A 21560-nucleotide genomic window follows, 5' to 3' on the forward strand; every position below is an offset into this window, starting at 1 on the left:
ATCGAATCGTCGGTTCTGTCGTCTGCGCCCGCGCCTCCATAGATTATAGAGTTCCTAGTCTATGGTGTTGGATTATTTTTATTTATGGAGATATGAAGCTTGAGCCGATTATTTTTTAATGAGCTTACGATTGAGCAAACAGAATAAGCAGTTGATAAAGTTAACGCGACTTACCTACAGTGGAGTTATATTATGCTGTGTAACATCATATTATATTTGTAAGAAAATCATACAAAAATAAAAAGCGAAAGATAGCAATAAGGTTCAGATAAAGGAACATTATTTAGTAAAGAATAAAGTTACAAATAAGTATATTAAATTAGACTACGGGTTAGGACCATAAAGTTAATATACCTAGCGGAATAGAGAAACAAAGGCCTGAGCAAGAGAGATGTCACTATCAGTAACACTGCGTGGTAAAAAGAGACGTGTGATACATGACAGCAGAACTCTTTTTTTGACGTCCAGTCGGCACGTGCCGCACGTTGACAATTTAATAGAATTCATGTTCAATCATGCTTGTGTAAGTGTATAAGTACATACACATATTTTTCACACAGATGAAAACCAATCTCGGTTTCGTTTGACAGCTCGAGATTGTTGCTCTATTCCGCTAGGTATATTCACTTTATGGTTACGACATTGGCTATATTTTTAACTCGAAAAATAAAAGGTTTATTCAGATAAATATAGATAAAAAAAGTTTACATAGGATATTCAATTTATGCGAGAGGAGAAAGCAAAAGCTAGCAATAAATAACATTCAGTGAAAATGGCATCCGCAGCAGTAGTCTCATAGTCTGATGAAAATTATTTTTTGACTTAACCAGAAGTTACCACTTCAGTTTCAGTCAAAAATACGAAACGGTTATCATCAAAATCTTCTGCCAAAGCCTACATTTTATAAAAAAAAATATAAAATTAGGGGGCAAAAAAGCAAAGGGGTCACCTGATGGAAAGCAATTACTGTTACCCATGGATAAAATACCTACCTACACTAGGTACTACCTATACAGTATACACTCTACATATTAAAATTAACTGTTTCTAACTAGCCTATGTAACCGTACCTTCCCGAGTCCCGACATAAAAAAACACTCCAATTTGCAGTTTTGGTAATTATAGTTATTGACGTGAAATAGCCTATTGATTTATGAGGTTAGCGTAAAAAACATGGTGAATTATAGCCTAAGTCACAGGAGATTATACAGGGCGTTGAACTTGACCCCAGAGCCGATGCTACCGAAATATACAGGATGTTTTTAAAGGTTCTTTGCCTACCACGTCTTTTCAGTTCTGAGCTAATTCTCGGACGGAGAAGCGATTCTTAACTAGTAAAAACAAGACACTTAAAATTCATTATAATAACAAAATTATTTTGCTACTATTTTATAATTTAATTTTAAAAAAGTCATTTAAAATTAATTAAAACGAAATATTTTGCTACTATTTTATAATTTAATTTACAAAAGTCTACCTACATAATTATGTTGTAGAAAATGCAGAAACGAACATGCTACAAAAAAGGATAACGTATCTTTAATTTCTTTGGACATTTGCGATACATTACTAAAACATATTATACGAATATGATAAACATAAATATTTATTTCTTCATTGTTTAAGTGTTGCGCAAAATGTGCGTAAAATTGTGGAATATGCGAAATCTGATACTATTACAACAATAACAAACTATTATGATTTACACACCCTATATATCGATCTACATAGTTCAGTAATATATTAGTTCTCGATCACGACTGGAGGAGGTTCCGCTCACGAACAAACATTATTGTTTTTATATATATACATGTATTTACTGTCTTGTTAATTATGAAATATGGGAGCCTTGACATCCATGTCGATTTATGAGACGTCGATGTCGTTACTGGGGATGGGTAATTATAGCTAGGGCTTTTAAAAGTTGCGCAATTTTATTGCTTCACTAATTGGTTAGTTTATTAATTAATAGATTGCTTATTATTATGTCATAAGTCATCAAAAAATACATAAAACTAGAGTCAAGAGGCTCCTAGGCGTTACAGTAGCTTATGTAGCTTTAAGCTTATGTACGGTAGTGTAATTCAGCGGGTGTCTTCATACTGAACTTGCTCTCTAAAGTTAAAGCCATAGGAGCGTAATTTTGTGAGTCGTGAGTCGCAGAATTTCGGTTGGCAGAAATTCTGCTGCATTCAGTTTCATAGAAAACTCCTACTTCACTACACGAGCGTAATTTTGGTGTGTCATGATTAATATGAAAAATGATTTACACGACCGAAATTCTGCGACTCACGACTCACAAAATTACGTTCGTTTGGCTTCACCCTAAGGGTCACAGCACACATATCAACTCGGAAAGGGATCGTCACCGTATCGCCTCGAGCCGTTCAATATTGTTTGTATGAAACTCCCTACTGCAACGCACACTAAGCGGAATCGTAACGTAATCGCCTCGTCTCAGAACAGGCTCTGAACCGCGATGCGATGCGTGGTCAACTTGCAATTCCCGCGCTTACGGCTCGTCGTTCTCGCGCTAATGACTCGTATCGTCCCCGCGCTTACGTCTCTCCGTTCACCCTTGCTTCAAACTGATCTGGGGCCAGCGGTCGGCGAGCCGTAAGCGCGGGGACGACGAGCCGTAGCCGAGTTGACGTACAGGAGCTGCTGATACGCTTTGGTTACGTGCATACGTTAGGTTGACGCCTGGTTGACGGCGAGGCGAAAGGCGATACGGTGACGATCCCTTTCCGAGTTGATACGTGTGCTGTGACCATTAATTTACCCGAAAACACACCGAAGTGTGCGAAGTATTCGGGCGGTTCAGAATGGCAAATAAAATATTTGAATTTTAATAAAGACATCGTGATTTCAATTATTGTTGCCCGCTACACTTATGCCAACTGCAGGTATTCCGCATCATTGGTAAATTATAGTCACTCACCTAGCGGCATAACGTGTCCGAAGTCATTTCCGTCGCCGACGCCGGAGCAGTTCCACTTGTACCCGCTCATCTGCGTCCGGCACTCCGCGTACGCCATCCTGCAATGTGGCATATATAGTTATCCAGCGAAAGGTACAGCAATGAAATGTGCCACTTTGTTAAGTGTCCAGCTAAAGGTCGAAAAACTAGATTGGAGAGCAACAAAAGTGTCACTGTATTTTGTTGCTGTTGATTCTAGGTTTGTCCAGAGAAATCCTTAAAAGAAATGGCATTATAGTGCTCATTTAAAAATGCACGACCCTGATAAGATAAATGAACCTTTACAAAACTGGCGTAAAGGAGAGGCCATTGTATACCTATCAAACTGTCTATCATTTAGTGATCACCCTGCTTATTTCTCGTCTTTCCCCCTCCTTCTTCCCCTTGCCATCTCCACTTTGATAATGCCCTAAGGCCTGCCATAGACGGACCGCATCTTGCAGTCAAGACCGACTGCAAAATGCGGTTGCCACACGGCGATCTGCAGTTTCCATGCTATACACGGAACGCTCGTACAGTTCTTGACCGCTCGGTGCAAATTTCATCGCGACCACTCTAGAGCAGTCAGTCCCGACTGCAACTCGTGGTCCGTCTATGGCCAGTATAAATTTCCACGTATAGCCCGATAAGGCTTTAAATGAACGTGGCGAAAAAAGTAACTAACGCCGCCATCTAACAAAAACGCCATTTTTGACAGTTTACCAGCAGCCGTTCATTTACCTCGGCCGCACATTATAAGAATTTGTGATCAGAAAAATTCAGACGCCCGCCGGAACGCACTCTGCTCATATTTATGTTTTGTTGTCGATCCCGCATACTATCAGAATTCTGACTTGTTTGCCTTCAGATTCGGATGTGTCAGATGCCATCGATCTGATAAATTTTTCTGATCAGAAATTCGGATTGCGCTCTTTCTATGTATACACTTGCACTAAGCTCGGACCCACCGGAAGGAAATTTCTGATAGGTGTGCGGTGTGGTGGTCCGGCGGGCGTCCGAATTTTTCTGATCGGAAATTCTTATAATGTGCGGCCGGCCATAAAGCGTTGTCGATCTGTACCTTAGTCCATCTCCGACGGCCGCGATGGCGGCGGGCGAGGCGCGGCACATGGCGCGCTGCTTGTCCGTCAGCCCCGCCACGCGCGCGCACACCAGGTGCGCCCCCAGCGACACTCCTAAGCCGCACCTGAAATACAGCATAGATATTGAACGACCAATACAGATACTGAACGCAAAAAGCTTGCGAGAGCTCTGAGCCTTATGCTTCAGGCTTCAGTCTCGAAATAAGCGGGCAGCGGGGCGGGAGCGGCGGCGGCGCGTGACAGTGTATAGATTTATATGGATAAGCCGTCTAGTACGCCGCGCGCCGCTCGTGCTAGACCCGCTGCCCACTGATTTCGAGACTGAAGCCTTAAGGCCCTGTATTCCCAGAAACGGACGATTTTCAAGATTTAAAAGTGACAGGAGACATAAAAATATAGTAATTTTAATTCTGAAAAAAAAATTATGTGTGTTTAAGTAGGTAATGTAAATTGTAGGCGCAAAGTGTGTGACTGAAAGCGTACCAGCCGATCCTTTGCGCCTGCAATTTTATAGTTTTTTGATCTTAATTTTTTATACATCAATTAAATCGAGTCAAAAACCTTAACTAACACATATATTTTTTTCAGAATTTAAATTACTATATTTTTATGTCCAGCGTCACTTTTAAATCTTGAAAATCGTCCGTTTCTGATGGGAATACAGGGCCTTAACCGGCAAACGTGTCCGATGTCCTTATTATGATTGGGTATTCCTGGGTTGTACGTGGTGCCTCAGGTGTTTAAAACCTCTTTTGGTCAGAATTTGGATAGCGGGAGAAGTGGTAAAGATCAACGGAAGCGCCACGCATATACACACAACGCGAGTGTGGCTACTCACTCGCCTGAGAGACGCACATGTCTTAGTGTCCATAAGAGCCTTATCAGTTATCACACTGACGATTTCCCTGCGGCCACTAGATCAGAGGCGGTTTGATCGTGGCGAACAAGCAAATTTGCAGCGATTCTAAATTTGATATTCGGATTACAGAGGAATCATCACGGGCCGTCCGTAAATCATCAACATGATAAGATGACTATCATGACGAATCATTACGAAGTTCTACAACCTATATGGGATAGGAAAATACAGCGAATCCTATATCACTTAGCAAGGTCTTTAAGGCAATTCCAGAGTTATCACAATTTACGTGGGAGAGCCATGCTTCGGCACGAATGGGCCGGCTTGACCGGAGAAATACCACGTTCTCACAGAAAACCGGCGTGAAACAGCGCTTGCGCTGTGTTTCGCCGAGTGAGTGAGTTCACCGGAGGCCCAATCCCCTACCCTATTCCCTTTCCTACCCTCCCCTATTCCTTTCCCTTCCCTTCCCATCCCTACCCTCCCCTATTACCCCTTAAAAGGCCGGCAACGCACCTGCAGCTCTTCTGATACTGCGAATGTCCATGGGCGACGGAAGTTGCTTTCCATCAGGTGACCCGTTAGCTCATTTGCCCCCTTATTTCATTAAAAAAAAAACTTTAATACGATATGACTTACTTAATATATTGGGGAATAAAATATTAATTATTATTGCTAAACATAAAACCAATCAATATGTTTATGAGCTAGGTTTTAATAAGACTAGACATGTCTTGATTCTAAATTGCTCGTCATTAAAATATTTTATTGTGATGAATACATGATGCTGGAAGCTTGCGATCAAATTATTTTAGGTTCATACGTGGGAGAGCCATGCTTCGGCACGAATGGGCCGGCTCGACCGGATAAATACCACGTTCTCACAGAAAACCGGCGTGAAACAGCGCAAGCGCTGTTTCACACACACGCAAACTCACTCACTGAAACAGCGCAAGCGCTGTTTCAGTGAGTGAGTTTACCGGAGGCCCAATCCCCTAACCCCTACCATATTCCCTTCCCTACCCTCAACTATTCTCTTCCCCTCCCTTCCCTACCCTCCCCTATTACCCCATTCCCTCTTAAAAGGTCGGCAACGCACTTGCAGCTCTTCTGATGCTGCGAGTGTCCATGGGCGACGGAAGTTGCTTTCCATCAGGTGACCCGTTTGCTCGTTTGCCCCCTTATTTCATTAAAAAAAAATGACATGAAGATGGCACATCTTGGGAGTAGGATGGCTTCTTGCAAGGCTACTTCTACATCATTATATTATGACTTACAATTATGTATGTTGACATTGTATATAATATTAAGTTACAAAATTGTAAACTTTATTTTAAAAGAATAATTTTTCTCTCACTTTTTTGGTAAAAAGTGGAACCCGTGCGAGTTTCTTACGCCGGTTCTTCTCGCCGGGGTAGTTCCCGAACCGGTGGTAGGCATCAGGTAGACATTCTGAAAAAATTTGATTCAAATTTACTCAGAAATAAAACATTTTTTATTTTTTTTTATTTATAATATGTCCAGTGTACTTGTATAATGGAGGTCAGTGACATGATACCACCAAATGACATATTAGGTCTGTCAACTGCCCATGAATCAATTATTGGATGGTACTTCTATGCAAAATTCTAGGTCTTTCAAAAATGCTTCTTGTATTATGTTACTAAAAGATGTCCAAAGTACTCGTACATACAGCAAACACATGTTGTTATGTAGTAGTTTCAGCGCGTGGGCGGCGTGTGAATTGTCCGCCTGTCTGTCACAGACCGCCGTTAATTGGCGCTGTGAGGCCACCACAAGAAGCCATTTTGTGGGACAGTATCAAACAAACCATAATATTATGTAAAAAAACCTACAGGAGCTAAACTGAAAAACCCTATTTAAATTGATTCGAAAATTTAATAAAGACCTTAATTTAATTTCAACGCTTGTTAAAAAAGTAAATTACTGCTACTTGGAAATTTAACATGATTGATGAGTAAAACCTCTTTATTTAGTTATGAGCCGTGAGTAATAACTAGGTAATAACTAAAGTCTAAAAATCAATCATAGTGTGATGATTTATTAGTTTTAGCTTTTTTGTTACAATTAAAGTAAGTAGGTATATCACATGAAAAATTTATTTATTAAAAATTATATTAAAATGCCGATTAGTGAAACATTAAAACGTAACAAAAAAAGTTTCTAACACGAATAGTTTCTCTTAGAATATAATATTTTATATGATTATTTTGTGTCATTTTGTCTCGAGTTTTCCGTTCGTATGGTCACTATACTCCAGTCATTACCGTGAAGGTATTAATGAAGCAGTAACTAGTAAGTTGAGTGTACATGCGAATGTTACCGATATCTTCAACCGAGTAGACATATTTTAATACAATTTACAGTATAAGATAGTAAACAGTATGTAGCAAACACTAAACAGTAGAAAGTAGAAAATAATACTATGGTTACTACAGAGAGACCCGGGATTTACTTAGGATACTTTTTAGCTCGGAAAAATGTACGGTTCCTAACTGATAAATTAATTTTGGTGCAACGGAGTTGTGGGCGTCGTCTAGTATAATAATTATAAAATGATAATTTTTCACTGGTTCTTTCGCATGAGCCTTAAAGACAATTCATTAGTAAATATATTCTAACGCATATAACTCCTCTTCTTTGGAGAAGAAAATAAGTTTTTTTAATTTGTATTAATTTTCAGTTCAAATACACATTTTTTATTTACCTTACATACATAACTAGGTAGAATATTCTGGCATAATATATTATATCATATCAATTAGCTATACACTCCTACAGTCTAGCTCAATGAAATTCTAATTTGTATTGTAAAACACGACTCAAACCTCAGAACCGGTGTTACCCACTCTCCGCAATAATTGTGTGAGTTATCCGCTAGATATCTGCCCAGACGGCAGATAAGGCTGGACCTATTATGATAAGGCTCGCAATATATTGTCAGTGAGCCTGCGCTTGCGACGTTAACCGCGAATAATAATTAGTTTTACTTCAATAATTTCTATTGAGTCAGACGAGACGTAGAGAGTAAAATGTCGTAGATGTGTCATGAAAATTATTACTCTTTAAAAAATTATAAAAATCGTAGCAGCAGCCTGTGCTAAGGAAAAGACTTGAACGCTATCTCGCACCAAAATCTTGTGTAAGATTTTTTTTTTCTTATAATAAAATATTGTTTACTTTTAATGTAATCTTAATAATATAGATTTTTATTTTAATCATCTACTTAAATTGCAACAAAAACTGCAATATACCCACAAAAAATTGAGAAATATTTTCAGCAATTAAAAATCTTATTACCAAATTTTAATCTCAAATTGTGTAGTATTTACAGATTTTCGTAGACTTATATGCCTTATTAAAATTAAAAGATTTAACCATCTAAGCCGTAAAACATACACAAAACTTTGTAATTTTTAGGATTATAATTTCAGACTCATAGATCTTTACCTATAATAATGTTGCCTGCTTTATGACTTTTGCATAAAGCAGGCAACATTATTGTAATCAGAAAATTAATCACGACCGTACCTAGTTCCGTTACGATAGAGACATTTTGGACAAACATGACAAATGATCATTCTATAGACCAGGCGCGGGATAAGGAGAAATTCTCTTGTTGCTTGTCTCTTTCACTCGCGAATGAAAGCCGAATGACAACTGAATTCATGTATAAAAAAAATGGTGGTAGGATTTTTGAAATTTACCCAGCAAGTGAACCATTTAGTAGACGACAATTTTAAGTTGTTATTAACCCTAGAAGCCCAATCTACGTCGTTTCGACGTATACTCCGACGAAAATCTGCTCTCTCTTTCTCGCGCAAGATCGGATCGCTGCAAACTCTCGAACCAACTTAGTAGCCGCCGAGACGAAACAGAGGACAATTGTTTCGCTTCGGTAAGTTCCGACATTTTGTTGTTACACACATGTTGCACGTCGATTCGACGTATGTTTGGGCTTTTTGTAACTTTTGCTAATAGCTTTGATGATTTATTATTCGGATTTTTATTTAATTATATTTTGTTTTGAGTGGTTTTCCATTCCAAATTCACTTTTTGGATCCAACCATACCATGAAGTCCAGTCGGCAGCTCAATTAAGATGGAATTGCTGCTATTTTGGCAAATGAAGATGATGTTTTGGCACTTGATACAGAATCTGAAGATGAAGATTGTGTTACTCATGATGATGTTATGAGTGACGTAGAAGATGAAGTGGTGGATTACGTGGAAAATACAAGTCCAGAAAATGGACCATAAAACCCACAAAATCCTGCATCTTTTCCGGAATTAGTTTAGTTCTTATAGGAAAACTTATAGGTAGCCAATGGCGGTCTTCTATGGTATTTTAAACATGGCTTTTGTGAATTCCTATATTATATATTTTCATAACAAAGTCGTAAAGACTTTATGGAGATATTGAGCACACAGTTGATGGAACCGTGGATGGCAAAAAATTTGGAGACACCTACTTTGCAGAAGAATGTGCGACAAAATTTAACGACTATAATAAAACCTGCACCACATACCAGGTCCCTGCAATACCAGGGACATCATGTGATGAGTCTAAACCAAATAAAACGACGATTTCGTGGGTTTTGTTCCTATAAAAAAGGCGGATGACCAAATCGCAGTGCTTGAAATGCAAAAAAGCGGTATGCGGAGAACATAATATTAACATTTGTGAATAATGTATTTAGAGACTGAATTACATACATTTTCTTATTTATTATCGATAAGAGATGATTTAATTTTTAGGAGAAACATTTAAAAAGTTGATTTATATAGAAATTTTATTATTATAAGAAAAAAACCTGAGAGGATCTCATTTTTGTTATTTTTTTTGTTATTTTGTCTATTGTAGTATTAATTAAATTTATATATTTTTAAAATTGCATTTTTTCATTTCATTATAACATACTTTAAATAAATAATTTTAAAAATCTGCATATTCTAAAATAAAAAGTTGAAATCGAGTGACTTTACTATATACACGTCGTTGTGACGTATGATTGGGCTTTATAGCTGGAAAAATATGTTTGGGCTTCTAGGGTTAAAATACGTCTTCAGAAAATTTCTGCATCTTTTAATTAAAAGAGGCAATAAATTATTAAGAAGACATGGTACATAATTTTTATATACATTTTTGTACCTTTTGTTTATTTTTTAGTTGTTGTTCCTTTATTAAGAAAAAATCTGAAACAAAATGACTCTATAGTCTATAGTAAATTCTATTTTCTACTAATAATAATAAACATTGATTTATTATGGTTATATAAGTTTCTGTGCGGAACCTACATACTTTCGTTAATAGTTTCTGACGGAGAATTTAGAACAATCACGAGTAGGGCACAATCACAGATACATAATTCATCAAAATATGCTTAGGAAATATAAAAACGTATTAATTAAGAACACGTGTTGAGACTTGCTTTAGTTTTCTGAGTACGGTTTGTTATATTGACAAAACATTTTTAAACTCGGACCAGTAATTTAGACGCTACGAGGGCATATAAATATTAATACATACATAATATACAATATTATACATACATAATATTACATTCCTTGTCCTTTAACAAAAATTTCAGACGAATATTGCGTGACTGTGAAGTCCTTTGTAGATTACGTTTAAATGTTTTCCCTCATTAAGCATAGTGTGCTACATGTTATTTTGTATATCAAACACTGGAACATATACAAATATAAGTATAATATCTGCGGCCGAAAATAAAACCCGATTCCTATTTTGGAATCCGATTAAAAATCAACGACTAGTAAATAGGTCTTTTAAGTCAGTTTGTACCCGTTAGTAGCCCTCGTGCTGGCGAAAGTTTAGTTAATTAATAAACAATAAACATTAACTGGACGCAGCGCCCACCGCCCGCGCCGCCCGCGCTGCCGACCAGCGTCGACAGGTTGCTTTACGATAGCACTCATCATCATCATCGTTCATCAAGGACTCTATTAGGTCTCTATCCTTGAAGTTTTGTTTTGAGAAGTTAGATCTTAAAGATTCGCAGAAAAGCCGAGATTCTTATTGTTAGATTTCTTGTACTTATTGTCGCACTCAGAGACGAATATTAACTACTTTACTGAAATTAAATGAAGATATTGACAGATAATTTTCAAGTGGTAGAAGCCATGCTTCGGCACGAATGGGCCGGCTCGACCGGGGAAATACCGCGGGCTCACAGAAAACCGTCGTGAAACAGCGCTTGCGCTGTGTTTCGCCGAGTGAGTGAGTTTACCGGAGGCCCAATCCCCTACCCTATTCCAATGGAAAGCTACTTCCGTCGCCCATGGACACTCGCAACATCAGAAGAGCTGCAGGTGCGTTGCCGGCCTATTGTGAGGGAAAAGGGGAGGGTAAGGAAGGGAATAGGGAAGGGTAGGTCCTTACCCTTCCATCAGGTGACCCGTTTGCTCGTTTGCCCCCTTATTTCATAAAAAAGGCTTATTTCAAAATCTTTCGTCAATGAGTGCGGCAGTTAGATTTCTTAAAAATTATTTATATGACGATCTGTTTGCCTCTCTGCGTGTTTTCGTAGCGTCAGCTCAGCCCATTAGTACTGGTAAATTTAGGTTTATTCCAAGACACTTACTTTGTATCGAGAGATTGTGTGCATCTCTATCTGCGTAACCTTTAACCCTTCAGTACTTATCAAGATAACAAACATAACAACATCATTGGCAACTAATAACGCGTATTAATCTGAACAATAGGTAATGTATTACACGCATTAGTAACGTCATCGATTACACTGTAATTGGCAAATGTATATTCGATTACAAAGTAATTGCCTAATATTGATGTCACTCATTACTATTAGTTCAATATAATGGCTAATGATACACGTAAATGAACCAATCTAAGGGTGGATTTAAGGGTGTCACAGACAGAGCAGGTAATGTAAAGATGTATTTTAAAGCACGATACATCTCGATACATCTTTCTGTAGAAATCGTCAGGAGACCACACACAACAGCTATAATGTATATTTTTACATCTTCGTATCTTAAGATACAGAGCTATATGAAAATATACATTTATATTTTGATACATCTAAATACATCTCAATATATTTCTGTATATTACTATACATTTCTTCTTTTCATAGGATGTTCAAAAAATTCTGTGATTATATTATACTAGCTGTTGCCCGCGACTTCGTCCGCGTTAGCATAGTAGATCACATACCTAGTATTATTTATTGTACAAAAATATTCAATTTACAGAATTGAATTTCCTACGAGTTTATTATATATAGATGTTCCGCGCGGCTTTGCTTGCGTAATTTAGGAATTTCACGTAACCGTACATTTTTCCGCAAAAATAGCCTTTGTCTATTCTTCATGTTTGCCAAATAACATAAAAATTGCTCCAGTAGTTCTTAAGATAATAAGCAATTTCAAATAATTTCCCTCCGTTTTTTCCACATTTTCCTCCATTTCTTTGCTCTTATTAGTCTTAGCGTGATAAAATATAGCCTATAGCCTTCCTCGATGAATGGGCTATCTAACACTGAAAGAATTTTTCAAATCGGACCAGTAGTTCCCAAAATTAGCGCGTTCAAATAAGCCCTTTCATATAATTTCCCACGTTTTTTTTTTCACATTTTCCTCTATTTCTTAGCTCCTATTAGTCTTAGCGGGATAAAATATAGCTTATAGCCTTTCTCGATAAATGGGCTATCTAACACTGAAATAATTTTTCAAATCGGACCAGTAGTTCCTGAGATTAGCGCGTTCAAATAAGCCCTTTCATATAATTTCCCCCGTTTTTAGGGTTCCGTACCTCAAAAGGAAAAAACGGAACCCTTATAGGATCACTTTGTTGTCCGTCTGTCCGTCTGTCAAGACCCTTTTTCTCAGGAACGCGTGGAGGTATGAAGCTGAAATTTATATCAATTACTCAGGTCTACTGTCCCTTGAAGCTGTGAAAAAATCAAACTTCTAAGCCAACGCAATCAAAAGATACAGCCGTTTATGCCGCAAATTTTCGACACTTGCAAGGGAATCAAAACCTACAGGGTGCTTCCCGTGAACTCAGAATCTTGAAATTTGGTACGAAGCAACGTCTTATAGCATAGATAAAGGAAAAATTACGAAAACCATAAATTTTTAGTTACATCACATAATATATTTTTTTTTTAATAATTTTAAACTTACTACCCATTTCCTCATAAACGCGTAGAGGTATTAAATTGAAATTCATACCAAATACTCAGGTCTATAATACCTTTAAGCTGTCGGAACCCTCGGTGCGCGAGTCCGACTCGCACTTGGCCGGTTTTTTACCACATTTTCCTCTATTTACTCGCTGCTATTAGTTTTAGCGTAATAAAATATAGCCTATAGCCTTCCTCAATCAATGGGCTATCTAACACTGAAAAAATTTTTCAAATCGGACCAGTAGTTCCTGAGATTAGCGCGTTCAAATAAGCCCTTTCATATAATTTCCCCCGTAATTCCACATTTTCCTCTATTTCTTCGCTCATATTAGTCTTAGCGTAATAAAATATAGCCTATAGCCTTCCTCGATCAATGGGCTATCCAACAGTAAAAGAATTTTTAAATCAGACCAGTAATTCCTGAGATTAGCGCGTTCAAACAAACAAACAAACAAACAAACAAACTCTGCAGAATTATAATATTAGTATAGATGTGTATGATAGACAGATACACAGTGTTGCCACATGCCACCTTAGCACAGCACTTCACAGCAGGAACTGCAGGCGGTCTGTTCCCCAGACCCTATATTTTCAATCAAATATCTGCAATCCACATCGTTCTGTTTTTGATACAATATATAACCGAAACATCTTCTGATGAACTATCTAGTAAATCTAATAGCAAGTAATTCGAAATGCCATATTATTACAACATTAAAAATAAAAACAGCCTGTATAACACTTTAGCAGCTGAAATGTGCGTCAAGCGGGGCGTTTAGCATTGAAATGTAGGGAAAGATACATTACATTACCTGTTGTGTGTGTGATACATTAATATGCTATACATCCCGGGATGTAATGTACGTTAATATACATTACCTGCTCTCTCTGTGACACTCTTAATATGCGTCCGCCCGAACGCGCGATCTGGCGGCAAGATTACCAGCAAATGTTGAGTTTATGTAAAATATTAGGGAGTGCCCCCGCTGCCGGCGCCGGCTCCCAAAAATATGGGAACCGGCGGTAAGTATACTGCCGGCCGCAGCCGAGATATAAAACAACAGCTGCCGGCGCTGGCACTCAAAATGTGAACCGGTGAAAATGCGTTAAACGCTAGGTTCCAGTGCCGATACACAAATTTTAAAAATAAATAATTCGGCTTTGGATATTTTAGTTTTTTGTGATGCATTTTCATCTATCCTTAGCTTTACCTAATAGCTACCTTTTTTCAGCTACCAAAAAGTAAGATTTTGCACCACATTTATAAACCCCGTGGTATAATTCCGAAGGTACTGCACAGAACTTCAGACTCCTTTAAATACAATAATATACAATATGTTAGAGAGTTTCAGCGTTTTTAAAGAAGCATATTAAGCTACTATGCATATCACATTTTTATCAGCATCATCATCACCACCATTAAATATGCATCCTTACATTATGAGTTATGACCTTATTATTTGTACTTTTCATAGTCCTTTAGCTCAAGACTGATGGTTTTGATCATTATTCTGTAATTTGACAAGCGATGTTTGCCGAATAGGCGCGGGGAAGCTATTCGGCAAACATCGTGTGACTTCGGCAAACTTCGGAAAACGGCGCCGCGCCGCCGGCAGCCATTTCGGCAACCGGCGCCGGCAGCGGAGGCACTCCCAAAATAATATGACAGCGCGACCGCGCCGCTATTTAAGAGCGTGACTAACCCCAAAAATCAAACATCGTCCTTCTCTCTTCACACTCACGCCCGTCTTTCATATGCCAGGTGAAAAAGGACGACGCGGATTCATCGCCAAATTAGTTTTTTCTCAATAACTCGATAAATATACAACATTTTAAAAATCCGCTAGGTCGATCTCTCAATGATAGAATTGTATACAATGTGTTAAAATATTAACTTAGTTCAATGCACGGTTATGGCAATAAATGAAAAATTCTTGAAAATTAGATGCATCTTTGTGATTTTTTTCTATCGAGAAAATTTTAAGATATCGTGTTTTTGCTCAGATCGAATTCTCGGAAATATAATGTAGTATCTAATTTTAGAAAATGAAACAATTCGGGGCTTATTTTCAAGTATAAAATGAATTATAAAATCAACACTTTAGGGTTAGTCGCCCCCTTAAGTAAATCATACGATTGCTTGTGATCTCGTGGTGTAGCGGACAAACCGCGCGTTCGCACTGCCGCAATACTAATATTACACTGTCTATCTGTATCTCTGTTACCTCTTCACGCTTAAGTCGCTGCACCTATTTATATGAAATTTAAAAAATACTTTGAGCCCCGGGAAAGGTATGATAGGTTTTATGTCGGAAAAGTGTATAATTCTTGCACAAAAAAAATTCGTTGCTACAAAATAACGGGAAACATCTAGTGTTTACATAATGTCTAAATTTTAGCACTATAGTGCTCTTTGGTAACGGGATGATATATAATTATTGTATCCAACGTTATCAAAATGTTTTTTATTTTTATTTTAACGCTCCTCATTCATTAAATATTTTCTTCTTGTCGACTACTTTAATTTGTTATGGCTGGTTATTTCGGCTTTTAAAAGGTGACCGCCTGAACTAAAATCAGCAGAAGTCCATTATTAATATTTATTAGCACCTTTAATGTTCAATTTAATCTGTAACTGGACTATTTAAGATTAAAAACACATTTAAAACAGTTTAATCTACGAAGCGAGCGTTCTATACTAAGCTTTTAGTATAAATCATTGTAACATTGGGAAGTTGAGTTGGGTCTGAACTCATAAACAACTAAAAACTAGAAAATGGCGCCATGTTAATATGAGTTTACTTGAATGGAATCAACTGTTAGCCAAATCCAATATCCGCTAAAAATTGCAAATTCACTGCAATTTATCTAATTGTGTGGGCTTCACATAATTTGCTGGTACACTGCCACAATAGACAAACGAACCAGTAGGCCGACTTATAAGTGTTCTCAAAATACGATTGATATAGTATGTCATATCGGCCAGCGTGCGCCAAGGGTCAATTCAGACCGCAACGCGACGTAGTAGATGCATTTTTAATTTGTACTGAATTGACAGTCTTGCATGACGTCTTACGTTATTGAAGTCAGTCAAAAGTGTTCTCCCCACCCTTAAAAGTGTTCTCAAAATTTATACGTTTGGCGTAGCATGCCATAACGGCCGGCGCGCGCCGTGAGTCGAGACTCTACGTTGCTCAGCCGTTTATAGCATGCTAGCACTTGTAGCGGTCCAACCATGGTACAATGCGCCGATTTGTCAGGTTGTGTGAAGTGGGCCTACTGGTTCGTTGTATTATGACACTGCTGCACAGCGGAGCGTCACATGTACAATGCACACGTCATTTGGCAGTCATTGTGACACTGTGACATTGTGACGGAGGTAACAAACTGTGACGTTCCGTCAATTACATTTTGATGACTAGTTTTTTGTGATTGATGTTAGTTACAACGCTTCGGTGACATTTTTGTTGTAACATACTTTAGGTTTTATAGCTATTTTCAATTAGAACAAAGAAGATTTAGAATTTAGGCAATATCTATATATATAAAAATGGATTTTCAATTGTGTTAGTAACGCTAAAACTCAAAAACGGCTGAACGGATTGGGCTAATTTTAGTATTAAAATATTCGTAGAAGTCCAGGGAAGGTTTTAAAGTGACACGAAGTTCGCCGGGACAGCTAGTCTTAAAATATAATTTGTTACTTTTCCAATAAATGATTATTATATTATTGTCTCACGTACCCACTATTCATAAGAAAGTTTTTCCGTCTAAAATAACAACTATTTCGTTTCCGCGAATCGAAGTTATTTTATCGAGGGGGAACCGAGCAGTTTTTGGGATAAAACTATATAAGTAGTATGTCCTTTCCCGGGACTCAAAGAAACTCCACATAATAGTTCGAAATCAGTAGGGCTACTATGAAATTGTTGTTGTTCTGCTCTAACAACGTCATTTCACGTTTGTTAGAGTGGGACGCGGCATTCTCGTACGAATGTTTGAGTCTCAAAACAGTTTCGTGGTACGTCCCCAGTTCAGCGGTTGAAACGTAACAGACGGATAGACTTTTACATGTAAAATATTTAATTAATACAATGTGGAAATACACAAAGATAGAATTTATCCCGATTCTATCTAAACCCTATCGATAGAAACAGAAAGTCTCCGCGGGGCTCCAAGTGAACAGCGCTGAGAGAAAGCGAATTGAAACATTTCAATACGAGACAAATTCTCTACACGTTCGTTGAAAATCGATTAATTGTTGATTTATGAACTAGTTCGCAGTGGCGGAGATAGCATGGGCCTACGTGAGTCTGACACAGTTGTTCCTATATAAATAACATAAGGTAGGATGCTTCTGTAATTTATATAGGAATAACTGTGTCAGACTACAGGCAGTATTTTGAACCTTTTTATGGTGTGACCCCTGGTCGGAAAAAATATTTTGCGACTTGCCCTTTGCTTTTTTCATGTAGGTATCTTTTATTGTTTTTTTTTTAATTTTTATTGAATAGTTCTCTTGACCAGAGAGTAATCCCTCTACAGAAGCTTAACGGGATATAGAATTTTAAACATGACCGCACCGATATTCGTTTATCAAGACGTGGATAAATTTTGGTGTATAACTTTATATAACAAAGATTTTCTTGCAATTGTTTCGAACACAAAGGAAAATTTTGATGTTATTATTTTGATGACATTTTAGGGGTCAATCATGAAAGAATAAGTGCAGCATCGTATATTATTATGACCTATGGCCTGTGTCTCTACCATGACAGGTTAAGATTACCTTAGCTACGCCCCTGCTAGTGCGTCTACTTATTTGGTAATTGGGGCACGCTTTTTAAGGGCACTGAACCGACCCCCTGCGGCCTATGAGTTATAATGAGGAGTCAGCCTTAAAAATATCATTATATACACGAATTTTATGAACCACTTATGAAGCCTTGTGTAATAAAACTGAGAAAATTAATATAAAACTTATTATTTCTAATGTATATTATATGTCGTTGTTAAATTGTAAATAGGGTTTCATTATAATATACCTAACAATTGATTAAAATATATTGAGGGATTGTAACAAAATTCTCAAAACAAAGAAATTAGAAATGTGATGACGTCGCTGGGCAAATTCAGTTCAACTGAATTGCGATCTGTTACAATCTAATTTAGATTGTATAACTTCGCTAGTTGTAGTTATATTACAATGTAACGGTATTTACAATTTGACGGCAACATAAAGAACTATAAGATATTTTTGTACCATAATGTTGAAACTTGAAACAGAAACAGAAATCCTCATTTCCAATTGCATACTAAGTACAAAATTGTTAGAACAACTCCTAAATAATGACATAATAATGTTAGCAATAATGATAAATGATAATAATAATGATATAATTTACATTCGATATCGATGTTTCATTAATTACATCAAACCCACACGCGCCGTACATCACTATTTATCGAATCTTTAGTGTTGTACCGGTGTCATTTGTTAAATACATAAATGTTGATATAAATCCGACGATATTCTAATGTGATACTATAGATATCTTACTAAATAATATGATCAAGGGTTAACACAACTTTTTTATTTACATACCGATATTACTTTTCTACTATTTCTAATTATACCGGCAGGGTGATCTTTATTTTGCCACAGCATACAACAGGCAAATATTGTACAATACCTGCTGTTGCATTTCTGTTTTAAGTGCCTGTTCTAATTCTGTCACAAGATAAATATTATACACAGTAAGGATTATGCATACTTTTCGTCTCTTTCGGCTTTCTGCCGTTCCTCTTTAAAATATTTAAACCTTCAATTATTGTTATTATTTTACTTCTTTTAACAGAACTCAATTATAAATAACTAGAATAAAGAATGAGACAATCGGTAAAGGTAATATATATTTATCCAATAATTGAAATATAGAAGAACCACCTCCTTTTCGGAAGCCGGCTATTTCAAATAATCCTCATCAACTAGACATACCATACCCAGGATATATCTGACGTAATATTTTCAAGAATCCCGATACACCTCGATAGTTAGCCGTATATGGAGCTATGTGGGACCACCGCGGACCACCACGGCTCCCAGTCTTGGAATAACTCTGGGATTTATGCGGTATGTGGAAGATATTTTTCCGACTTCAAAGGATAACGTCGTATATTTAATTCTTTATGATGTGTATTGACGAAACGTGAACAAAAACATGGCCGGTGTTATTGGTTTACACAATGATAATATGATATTGGTTTACATGTATTTCCAATTTTCTGTTGTTTCTGTCAAATTTGATATTGAATGGATGTGGATGTACTCTGTCTGTCTTTCCAATCTTCAAGTTTCTGTCTAATTTGGTGTTGAATAGATGGCTTTAACGCCATAATAAGAAAAAGAGTGGCGTCATTGATGCAGCGTGTCAGAAGTAGTAATAACAGCAGTCTAAGGGCCTGTTTCACCACTCTCTGATAAAGTGCCGAATAGGCTATTCACAACTTTTTTGACAGATTTTCCATACTTGATCTGTCAAGTTAATTGGTGGATAGCCTATTTGTCACTTATCAGGAAGTGGTGAAACAGGCCCTAAGGATACTGATAATCTTGATGGTTTGGTAATGTATTGGATAGCAGTTCACGTTAAATAGGAATAGGCTCATTAAAAGTTCCAATGCCTCACCATTCCTAATACCCAAATTGTTATTATTGCTATTTGATAATATTGTGATGTACTAACATAGTTTAGGTCTCAATTATATTTCATCACACAAAAATCCATACTTAGTGTTAACTAGGGATTTTTGTTGTGATCCGAAATAAAAAGTTATTATTATTATTATTGTTCTTCTGAAAAATTAAACTAATTTCGAGGTTAAGTACCGTTTTAACTACTATGTTATTTGAGAAAATACTATCTGCACGCTTTTAGAGTACTGTTAATATTTCCCAGACAGTACAAATATGTCAATGATTTATTTATTTTAAGACCAAGTAGTAAAGTTATTCTTAATCAGCCGCACTAACGAACCTCTATAGTCCATATTATGTTGGCCGCGACTTCGCCCACCACAACATATAAATTAAACCCAAAAGATAATTAAAAATATGGCCACCAGCTATAAAAGTAAGAGAAAACCATATTCACAAGTACGTTACTAATATAAAATGTATTATGCTATGTAACGAAGAATTTAGAATATACTGAAAACGTTCTAAGAACTTACTAACTTATTCATAATTCATATTTTTTATTTGCTGGGCGAATGTTGAATTTTTCAGAAGAAATGTAAGAATTTGGTGATTTATATATTTTAGTTATTATGCCGACTTTGTCATTTAATTTAAATTTCCTGCATTACAAATTCACTCAGCAAATATAGGTTATACTTATACGAAGGCATAGTACAAATAAGGCTTAGCACACATGAAACAAAATTATCGCAGCGACATCACAGCGACAGCGACTTAGCGGGATTTTAGTCATTTAATTAAATGGTTTAATTAAATGAAACCGTTAGTCAGTCAATCAAATAACAGAATCAACCAGATGACTGCGACATATCCACTGCCAGGCAAAGACGAATAGGTTCGGCGACAGTCTCCTATCAATATTTATACCATTCACACCACGTCAATCCTCAGATGAGTCATTTCAATACAATCCTAGATAATCCTGTTACAGTCATAGATATAAAATTAAAGTAATAATGGCGGTCCTTGGAGCGTGGCGTATTGTCGTACGTCCGGTCAGTAATCACATACTATTGTAACGTATCGCATTACTTTTTTAGGGTTCCGCACTCAAAAGATATAAACCTTATCACCACAATACAAATACAGTGCTCCCAAAGTGACAATGCGCATAGAAATTTTCGTAGTTTTTCGGCAACGATCGTATTTCCCGACGTCGCTGCCAAGCGCTATCAGCGCTGCTTTCAAACTTAAAAACAGCGCTGAAAACACCACTTTGCGGCGACGTAGAGGCGCCAGAGATATATATATATATATATATTATTGAACACGCCGGTTCGTCAATAAGTTATAGCACTTATTGACGAACCGGCGTGAAACAGCGCTTGCGCTATGTTTCGCCGAGTGAGTGAGTTTACCGGAGGCCTAATCCCCTACCCTATGCCGTTCCCTACCCTCCTCTAATACCCTATTCCCTCTTAAAAGGCCAGCAACGCACCTGCAACTCTTCTGATGCTGCGAGTGTCCATGGGCGACGGAAGTTGCTTTCCATCAGGTGACCAGTTTGCTCATTTGCCCCCTTACTTCTTTAAAAAAAAACAACAGCCACCAGCTAAATTATATTTACTTCTATTTCCTTTGTACAAGGTGCAAAATGCAAATGCATTAAGAGGATACACCAGGGGCTAGAGAAATGAAAAAAAAGTACGTGTAATATCTATATAGCTGTCTCCCTTACCTCAAGC

At 37.2% G+C, this 21560-nt stretch overlaps 1 protein-coding gene across 1 annotated transcript in view; it reads right to left on the bottom strand.

Annotated features, from left to right (window-relative positions):
* Positions 1-21560, bottom strand: part of LOC121728035 (protein Wnt-2-like) — a 48974-nt gene that overhangs the window by 14565 nt on the left and 12849 nt on the right. Inside the window, exons 3-4 of the mRNA XM_042116133.1 lie at positions 4041-4166; positions 2942-3039 (exon numbers count right to left, since the gene is read on the bottom strand). Coding sequence (XP_041972067.1) covers positions 2942-3039; positions 4041-4166 — 224 coding nt within the window. The remainder of the gene's footprint in view (positions 1-2941; positions 3040-4040; positions 4167-21560) is intronic.

Source organism: Aricia agestis, chromosome 6 (genome assembly GCF_905147365.1).
Source record: "Aricia agestis chromosome 6, ilAriAges1.1, whole genome shotgun sequence".
Classification (NCBI taxonomy): domain Eukaryota; kingdom Metazoa; phylum Arthropoda; class Insecta; order Lepidoptera; family Lycaenidae; genus Aricia; species Aricia agestis.